We start from the raw sequence: 10,299 nt of genomic DNA on the forward strand, positions 1-10,299 counted from the left end.
ACACTCTTTGCTCTCTGGGTAACCAGCTCTTTCTGTGTCTGCCGGTCTCGATGGCTAGTCTGTGCTCACTGAGCCTGTACTTGCTCAGGATCTGTCTCTGCTTTGTGTCTTTCACAGTCTGGAGATAGTCTTCTAATTCATATTTTAATTTTATAGTTCGATAGAGTTGTAATTTACTTTGTTTTGGTTTCTTGATCCCAATGTTCCAGATATATGTTTATATTGTTTGATAATTAGATTTATTTTGATGTTTGGGTGAGAAGCAGTGCTGGTCTGAGACTGGTTAGTGTTAGTAGTGTTAGTCAGGTTAGTAAGTCTCAGAACCAGCTGACTGAGTGGACTCTTTTCAGGGTTCAGTTCTTGGGTTTGTAGTGCTTTAAAATGTAGCGATTCTCTGGGACTTGATTTTAGATGCATCCAGAATTTGAGCGATCTTTTTTTGTATATTTATAATCAATGGGAAACGGCCTAATTCTGCCCTACATGCATTATTGGGTGTTCTTCTTTGTAATTTTAGGATCATTTAGCAGAATTCTGTGTGTAGGGCTTCTGTTGGATGCCTGTCCCATCTAGTGTAGCTCTGATCACTGAGTGGACCCCAAACCTCACTTCCATACAGCGCTATGGGCTGAATTACACTATCAAAGATTTTACACCAAATTGGAAGCGGTATTTCAATGTTTTGGAATTTTTTCTTGATTGCGTATAGAGCTCTTGGAGCTTTATCTTTGAGAGCATTCACTGCCGTACTGAACCTCCCCGATGCAGTGATGATCAGGCCGAGGTAAGTGTACTGCATCGTGTGTTCTAGACTGAACTGGTATCTGTGTTCCTGACATCTGGGCTTTTTCTGAAAGACCATAATGCTGGTCTTCTTGAGGTTTACTGCCAGGGCCCAGTTCTGGCAGTAGTTCTCCAGCAGGTCTAGGTGTTGCTGTAGTCCCTGTGGGGTGGATGACAGCAGCACTAGATCATCTGCGTACAGCAATACTTGATATTTTTGTCTTGTAGAGTGAGTCCAGGGGCTGTAGACTGTTCCAGCTGCACCGCTAATTCATTAATGTAGATGTTGAACAGTGTTGGACTCAGGCTACAGCCCTGCCGTACTCCTCTCTTCTGGGAGAAGAGTTCTGTATGTTTGTTGCCAGTTCGTATTGCACATTTGTTGCTTGAGTACATTGATTTAATAATGTCATAAACTTTACCCCCTACACCACTTTGTAAAAGTTTGTAATATAGTCCATTGTGCCAAATAGAATCGTATGCTTTTTTTTTTTTTTTTGTTAAATCGACAAAGCATGCAAATATTTTTCCGTGTTTAGTCTGTTTTCTGTGTTTGATTAGGGTGTAAATGTGGTCAGTAGTTCTATAATCAAGAAAGCCAATCTGACTAGGACTCAGGACACTGTGTTCGTTAAGGAAGTTTACTATTCTATTGTTTAAAATACTGCTAAATAACTTCCCCAGATTACTGCTCACACAAATGCCTGAAATTATTAGGGTCCAATTTGTCTCCACTCTTGTGAATTGGCTCCAGATGTCAGGAAAACAGCCTGAACTAAGTACAAGGTTGAATAATTTGAGCACAGCTGTCTGAAGCTATCTATCTATATATCGATGTCTGTTTATCTATCTATCGATCTATGTCTGTCTGTCTACGCCTGTTTATCTATCTACAGGTACATCAGAAAATTAGAATATCGTGAAACTTTTTTGTAACATTTCAAAAAGTCACATTTTCATATATATTTTACATTCATAACATGTAAAGTAAGACATTTCAAAAGTTTTTGTTTTAATTTTGATGATTAGCGCTTACAGCTCATGAAAGTTGAAATCCAGTATCTCAAAATATTAGAATATTTATATTACTGGGTCATTACTGAGAGGTGACTGTTCACAGAGTGCTGTATCAAAGCATATTAAATGCAAAGTTGAATGACCGCAAACTTGAGAATACTGTCAAGCAAAGCTGATTCAAACACTTGTGAGAGCTTCAGAAGGAGTGGACTGAAGCTGGAGTCAGTGCATCAAGAGTCTCCACGCTCAGACGTCTTCAGGAAAAGAGCTACCAAGCCACTTCTGAACCAGAGACAACATCAGAAGAGTCTTACCTGGGCTGTGGAGAAAAAGAACTGGACTGTTGCTCAGTGCTCCAAAGTCCTCTTTTCAGATACATTTAAATTTTGCATTTCATTTGGAAATCAATGTCTGGAGGAAGAGTGGAGAGGCACAGAAGCTGCTTGAAGTCCAGTGTGAAGTTTCTGAAGTCAGAGATGATTTGGGGAGCCGTGACGTCTGCTGGTGTTGGTCCATTGTGTTTTATCAAGTCCAGAGTCAATGCAGCCGTCTACCAGGAGATTTTGGAGCACTTTATGCTTCCATCTGCTGACAAGCTTTATGGAGAATCATAAAGGTCAGGAACAACATGCCTGACCTGAAGCCCGTATGGAATCTATGGGATATTTTCAACAGAAAGATGAGAAACAGTGGATCCAACAATCCAGACGAGCTGAAGACTCAATAGTGCCTCAGCAGAGCCACAGGCTGATCTCATGCCGTTCCTCACTGATGCTGGAGTTTGTGCTAAACGAGCCCCGACCAAGTATTGAGTGCAGAGATGAACATACTTTAAAGATCTTGAACTTTTCTGCTTTGAAAATCCTTTTTTTGATTGATCTTAGCAAATATTCTATTTTGAGATACTGGATTTTGACTTTCATGAGCTGTAAGCTCTAATCATCAAAATTAAAATTAAAAAAACTTTTGAAATGTCTTACTTTACATGTAATGAATCTAGAATATATATATATGAAAGCTTCACTTTTTGAAATAAGTTACAAGAAAAATGCAGTTTTTCATGATTTTCTAATTTTTTTAGATGTACCTGTATCTATCTATCTGTAAATACCACGCAATAAAAGATTTTGTAGGTTCCATACAAAAATGTTTTAATTGACATTTGTGATGCTTTTATAGAAGTCGTATAAGGAATGCAAACTAAATAGAAGCTGCAAACAATGCAATGGCATTTTAAATGTTGGTAACATAGGGATAAAAATCCCACATTACTATACAGCTTACGAACATCAAAACAATAACGTCTTTCCAAACTCCCCTCAAATTCATCATTCAACTTTAACTTTTAAGACTCGTAGTCATTCTTAATTTTAAATAATGCATTGAAAAAATGGAAACAAAATAAATGTAAACAATCTTTGTGCTTGCAATGGTGATTCCAGAGCAAGCTGGGAATTGTAGTCCACCGCTGTGGGTTTGAGTGTGTTATTCTTTTTATCCCCTGAGACACATGCTGGGTCTCTCCTGCTGTATATTATATTCCTCTGTCTTCAGCTGTCTGTGGCTAGAATCAGCACTGCTCCGAAGATGCCCACGTTCTGCCCGATGAGCTTCATCTGGTTCCAGAACTCCACGCGGCAGCTGCGGTGCCAGTAACCCATGTTTCCGTCGATGAACAGCACAATCAAAGGTAAGAGAACGGCCAGGATCTGTGAAGCCACTCGCACATAGCAGCCCGAGAGATAGGAGAGCGCTAACACCCCAAACACAACCACCAGCAGCTGGACCGTGATCTCACCGCCGGGAATATGGTCCAGATACGCCAAACGGTCCTCCTTACTGTGCTGGAGCGAGTAAACCTGGAGGAGAAATAACAGCAGTGCTGTTAACTAGGGCAGGGCAAAAAAAAATAGATGTTTCAATTAATTGTTTCTTTAAATGACATCGATTTCAATATCGATTCTCAAAAGCCATGAATCGATCTTTTCCAGTATTTATTTCCGCAAACATTCAAGACTCAATGTAACAGCAATGCTACTACTGATACAGAGTCGATACAGTGTGTGTATATATAATGTAATGAGTGCTAAACTGTCATTATTGCTGTATTGTAATAAACTGACAATGCAAAAAAATAAAATTACATGATTTCAAGTCAATAACAGAATCCATCAAACGGGAAAAAAAACAATTCTTGAAATTGGTTTGCTATGTATCCAAATAAAAGGATTACATGCCGAGATACTAGCAATCTTTTATTATTATGAAGTGCAAAAAAAAAAGTGCTATGTATTGGATACATGGCAAATGAATTTCAAGAATTGAGGTTATTATTTTTGTTCTTTGATGGATTCTTATTAACCCTATAAAGACTACAGTATCATATTTGATATGTGAACTTCTAAGGCCTCAAAATGATCAGACCTTTGCTGTTAAACATGTTTCACACTCAATCTACTCCATGCCTTCTGTCTCTAATTGATAGTTTATAGAGTTTTTAGCAAGTAAAAGGCCTTTTTTACACACATATATATATAAATCAAGCTTTAGATAAAATTGCTAAATATGTTTATTAGTTTAAGTTTAATCAATTTTAATTTAACTAGTAGCTAATGCTTAATTTTCTGTATGTAGTGCTTAAGTTAGTGAGCCTTGTTCATGAAAAATAGTTGTCAATGATTTTAACTATTATTTAGTTTTTCTCGATTGCTAAAACACTATAATCAGGCTTTTGAACTAAAATTTCAAAACCATAATGCCATTTTTCAAAAAGCACACCCATTCTGCTGAACTATAAACATTATTCCCCTGCTTTAACACATGAGTCAGATTCTGTGAACTGTTACTGCAAAACTCTACACACAAATCCCTACATCTCTCAGTGCTTTCATCCTGCAGCATCTGGACAGACCAGGGACTTATGTGAGGATCATGTTTCTGGACTTCAGCTCCGCTTTTAACACCATCATCACAGACACCCTTCAGAATAAACTGACCCAGCTCTCCGTCCCCACCTCCGTCTGCCAGTGGATCAACAGCTTCCTGACAGACAGACAGCAGTTAGTAAAGCTTGGCAAATTCACATCCAGCACTCGAACCATCAGCACTGGAGCTCCTCAGGGCTGTGTTCTCTCCCCACTGCTCTTCTCCCTCTACACCAACGACTGCACATCTAAAGACCCCTCTGTCAAGCTCCTGAAGTTTGCAGACGACACCACACTGATCGGCCTCATTCAGGACGGTGACGAGTCTGCTTACAGACAGGAGGTTAAGGAGCTGGCTGTCTGGTGCAGTCTCAACAACCTGGAGCTTAACACGCTCAAAACAGTGGAGATGATAGTGGACTTCAGGAGAAACCCCCCTGCTCTCCCCCCACTCACCATCATGAACGGCACTGTGACTGCAGTGGAGTCATTCAGATTCCTGGGCACCACCATCTCTCAGGACCTGAAGTGGGATATTCACATTGACTCCATTGTCAGGAAGGCCCAGCAGGGGTTGTACTTTCTTCACCAGCTGAGGAAGTTCAACCTGCCACAGGACTTACTGAAACAGTTCTACTCTGCCATCATTGAATCCATCCTCTGCACCTCAATAACTGTCTGGTTCAGCTCAGCTACCAAATCTGACCTCAGAAGACTACGGAGGGTAGTCCGGACTGCTGAGCGAATCATTGGTACAACCCTCCCCACTCTCCAAGAACTGTACTCATCCAGAGTGAGCAAAAGTGCTGGTAAAATCACTCTGGACCCCTCACATCCAGCACACTCCCTCTTTGAACTGTTACCATCTGGTCGACGCTACAGAGCTCTGAGCACCAGAACGACCAGACACAGGAACAGTTTCTTCCCTCAGTCAATACATCTCATGAACACTTGACAATAAACGTGGAACACACAACTATAATACACTATCCATTCACCACACTCACTTATTTTATTTTTATTTTCTCATTTCTAATTTGCACATACTTGACCTGTACATACTAGTTGTCTATATTATATATTGTGTTTTTGCTGCTTTGCACATTGCCTTTTGGTTAATTGTTGTTATTCTTTTATTATCTGTGTCCTGTTGCTGTCTTTCTGTTGCACTGTGGAGCTTCTGTCACTACAACAAATTCCTTGTATGTGTAAACATACCTGGCCAATAAAGCTCATTCTCATTCTGATGTGGTCATTTAGACAGCACTAGCATTCAATATCGTTCACTCAAGTCTGCAAAGTTTGAGGTCAATTAGCACACAATTACCCAAGTGGAAACACTAGGAGCAAAAAAAAAAAAATCACCAATCAGAACCTTCCATGGATGGATAAAAGGGCCAAAGTCAGCTTACAGTGTTTCTCAGTGGCTTTGGTGCATTTCTCAGATCAGAAATGCAATTCTCAAAACTACTTGTTCAACCTCCACATCATCTAGTCACTTGTGCACATCATAAAAGCAGTTTCTCATTATTTTGAACAAGTTGCCATTGCTTTGGTACATTCATTGAACTGATTATGTGCATTTGTCTGCTGTTTCCTACATTATCAGTTGCTATTGTCATGTTGTTCAAGATGTATTGTATAGTTCTCTGTGCTATAGTCTTACCCCTCAAAACCTCAAGTCATTAGTTCATCATATGTCATTACGGTAAATGCAAAATGGTTAATCTAGTTGTCAAATTGTCAAGTATATTTTCTACACATTTCTATTAGAATTTTTATAAATTTGCCATGAATTGTTCAAGTGAATCTTGACTTTCAGTAATGAAGAGAATATAGCTCAACCAATGACAAACCGGTTCGTGGTGACTGGCAGAAATGTATAGTAAGAATCATGCAGTTAGTTACAAATTACACGTAATCAAACAGACGGTGAACACTAATAACTACGATGATTATATGTTGTGATTAAACAAAATTTGGTAGTTCAGGTGTTCGTAAAGGTTGGATCCAGGTCCCATGGCAGAAACGGAAGCAAATGAACTGGACAAACTCACCATACAGATCAAGTAAATCCCCAGGAAGACCTGTCCAGTGGACTGCAGCGAGCGTGTGCGGGGTTTCTGTCTGTAAACCTCTCCTGCTCCGCTGGCCAGCACCAGAAACCCTCCTATGATGGCCATGGCTCTGGAGTGCATCCTCACCTGCAGCGGTTATCAGTGAAAGCATTCATATCTACATCGTCCACATTTCCTTAAACAAGCAACGGATGATTGACGTTCCAGCAAACCTTCCTCTGACCGCTGTGCTATGATCAAAGACTGATATCACTCCAGTTATATAACACTATATTGCAGATGGCTAATCTCTTGGGTGAATATGAAAAATGGATTTGCATGAGCAGTCAGAGGCACAGTAAATAGGAAGATCAACGAGAACAGAAGTAAATGTGAAGCATGTAATTAGTTCAAATTCATAGCTTAATTTACATGTTAGTAGCAATCCGATGGCGTGAGTCTTGCTGATAGTGTTTTTGTAGGCCAAAACCTGCCACTTGTCGTTGCATCGTCCTGAAGTTAATGGGTTTTTGGTTAAATGTCTGAAATAAGGTCTATGGTGAACACAAGCTCGTTATTTTCAAGTTTTATTCTACAACATGAAATAAAGCAGTACAACTTGTTTTGAAAAGGTGTCTAAATGGATCTACAGAAGTTGTCAGGCTCAATAAACATCTGTCTACTCGCTAGTGGTTTTCACAGCCTCAATGTGTTTATAATTGAGCTCTTTTAAACTATTCTAGCTCAGACTTTCCAGGAAAATGCATTTAGATATAGACTTTTGATGGAGGCATTAAAGTTATGCAACCTTCACTCTTAAAAATAAAGGTGCTTAAAAGGTTATTCACTTCCATAGAAGAACCATTTTTGGTTTCACAAAGAACCATTCAGTCAAAGGTTCTTTAAAGAACCATCTCTTTCTTACCTTTTTATAATCTGAAGAACCTTCTTTCGCCACAAAGAAGCTTTTGTGAAACAGAAAGGTTCTTCAGATGTTAAAAGTTCTTTATGGAACCATTTAGACAAAAAGGTTCTTCTATGGCGTCCTGAAGCACCTTTATTTTTAAGAGTGTTGGTGTAGTTTACTTATAGCCTACGTTTAGATTTTTACTTCTGGCCATGCATTTAAGCTTCAAAATTCATCAACTTTGAGCCCATTTGTGAAGCTTATGATGAACAAAACATTTTAGAATCACAAACTTATGCTGGTCACAGAAATTTTTTCAGCATACAGTCAAACCAAAATTTAAAATTAAACCAAAGTTTATTTACTATAGTTTAGAAAATGGTAATAAAATATGAGAAGAGCTCAGAGTTAAACTGTCTCAGAACAAATTGATCTTGATAATGTCAGATAACTTTGATAGAAAGGTATGTAATGAATTGGGTTGAATAGCTGTCAGCTGTTAAAATTAAGAACACAATTAGATCAAACCAATTTAGCTCAACCAATCACCAAGCAATGCTTCATTTTGTTCAGTCTGTGGTGTATAAAGTTCACATTAACAATTAAAGAAAAACACTTCAGCAAAACATACTCAGCTCAAAGCGTCCGAATCATTTTTTGATCCTAGATTTTCCTGATAGTCCACTGTATGAAGAATTTTTGAGTATAATATGTCACAGTTCACTTTATTTTGTTCTCTCACTTACATAAATGAACTATAGTGTCCTGCACCCACTGGTAAAAAAAATATCCAAAATTATATCTGGCGTCTGAATAATTTTTGGTTTGACTGTAGATCCAAAAACTACTGTTTGTTTGTTTTTTTTAATCAAGGAAATCAGAGTGATGCAAACTTACAGTATGGCCTACAAAAAAACTAACTATGGCAAATCAGTTATTACTTCTGGTGACACTAGACTTTAACAATACAACGATTCCTTTTTGTTCAGATGAACTCAAACTGGATGCGTTTACCTTCAGCCAGTCTCCGTAATGGACCTGTCCCCCCATATAGGACACATATGTGCTGAGGGCCAGGTGAAGCGCAGCGGCCAGAGAGAACCACCTTCTCTTGACCCCGAAGGACATGAAACTGGCACACAACACTGCAGCTCCTAAATCAAAGTACAGGTAAGGCACCTGGATGTCTGGCTTCCTAACAACACAAAAAACAAACAATGCATATCAGCTACATTCAACATTTGGCAAACTTCTTTCTCGGTTCTTTAAAGTAAACTTTGATGATACAGTTGAAACACAAGCGCTCTTTTGTTACATTGTTGCACGTGACGTGTGTTTATGCAGCACGTGCGCGTACCGTTTCACATCCGCGCGCTCCGCGAACAGCATCAGCATACTGAAGCAGTTCCAGAAGCTGAACCGAGTCAGAATAAAAGCTCCGAACTGAGAGAAAAACCTCAGAGCTTTTTTGCTGGTTGCAGCAGCCATGGCTCCGGATGGCGGAAGTAAATCATCTCCTTCCTAGGGATCGTGAACGAATCGTTCTTTTGAGTCGATTCGTTTGAATGAATCAGAAGAGCGATTCGTCTTCGACCTGAGATGTAAAGATGAATAAGTATTGTTTAAAACTACACTTAGGTTCTAAACGACTTTCTGTTTTCATTTTTTACTTCAAATGCAGATGTTCAACATTGTACAATTTTAATGCATACAAAAATAAATCAGAGAAAAAAAAAAGGGGTTGGGGGGGTGTGTAGTGATAAAAAATAAATAAGGTGATAAAATGATCAAATTTCTAATTTGAATAATTAGACATTTGAAGCTTCTTATTCAAAGAGACTTTACTACTGCCTATAGTTCAGTCAACAAAACCATTTTTTTTATTAGTAAACTTGTTTATGAATGTAAAATTTGGTAAAAAATCTAAATAAATTAATTAAAAGCGTGTTTCATCCACTTTAGATTATTTAGTAAAGCCAAAAAAGCACATTTTCCTGTAAAAACGAGAGAGGTCTTGAATACTGAATATTTTTATTGATACATTTCTGTATTTCACGCCACAATATAACTGAATAAGTACAACATAATATAGTTTCAATATAATATATAACATTTGGAAAAGTAATTTATCTGAAACATTCCATGAGCTGCAACAAGGACGTAAATACGTCATGACGTAAGAATTGTGAATCAATTATTTGAACTGGTTCATTAAAACGAACTGTTCAAAAGAACCGAATCGCGGAATGATGCTTCTGTCCATCGCTGCACCTTTCAGGAATCCTGACAGGACCTGGACATGTGGGACATGAAGGGGTTTTCCTCCAGGGGGCGCCTGCTGGATCAGAAATCTCTATAAAACGACTCAAAATAAAATTATTTAATACTGTGATTGGTCCAGTCAGATGATTACTTTTAAAAGTTACATGTTGACAATTCAGCTCATGTGCTACTGTAGCTGTAATGAATACCTGAAAAAGAAATGATTCATTTATTTTTCACTCACTGCCACAGAGATAAGTGGAAATGCTTTTAGTTCCATCTAGTGTTTAAAAGATAAAAATTGAGTAACAGTGCACACTGAAGTGTCATAAATTGTATTGACTAGATT

The 10,299-nt window shown here is 38.4% G+C and overlaps 1 protein-coding gene across 1 annotated transcript; it reads right to left on the reverse strand.

The window, feature by feature from the left end:
* Window positions 1-2,936: 2,936 nt before the first annotated feature.
* Window positions 2,937-9,201, reverse strand: tmem101 (transmembrane protein 101). Its single transcript, XM_079398173.1, has 4 exons — window positions 9,046-9,201; window positions 8,703-8,883; window positions 6,782-6,928; window positions 2,937-3,659 (listed from the first exon to the last, which is right to left on the reverse strand). The coding sequence occupies exons 1-4, from the start codon at window positions 9,174-9,176 to the stop codon at window positions 3,351-3,353; spliced, it is 768 nt and encodes a 255-aa protein (XP_079254299.1). The 5' UTR covers window positions 9,177-9,201; the 3' UTR covers window positions 2,937-3,350.
* Window positions 9,202-10,299: the final 1,098 nt, after the last annotated feature.

Source organism: Barbus barbus (assembly GCF_936440315.1).
Source record: "Barbus barbus genome assembly, chromosome: 38".
NCBI lineage: Eukaryota > Metazoa > Chordata > Actinopteri > Cypriniformes > Cyprinidae > Barbus > Barbus barbus.

Excerpts from the sequence above, each read along its gene's own strand:
- tmem101 (XM_079398173.1), bottom strand. The coding sequence starts at position 9,176 with ATGGCTGCTGCAACCAGCAAAAAAGCTCTGAGGTTTTTCTCTCAGTTC. Across the intron at positions 8,884-9,045 it reads GAGCGCGCGGATGTGAAACG|GAAGCCAGACATCCAGGTGC; the intron begins GTACGCGCACGT and ends TTGTGTTGTTAG. Across the intron at positions 3,660-6,781 it reads GGATTTACTTGATCTGTATG|GTTTACTCGCTCCAGCACAG; the intron begins GTGAGTTTGTCC and ends TTTCTCCTCCAG.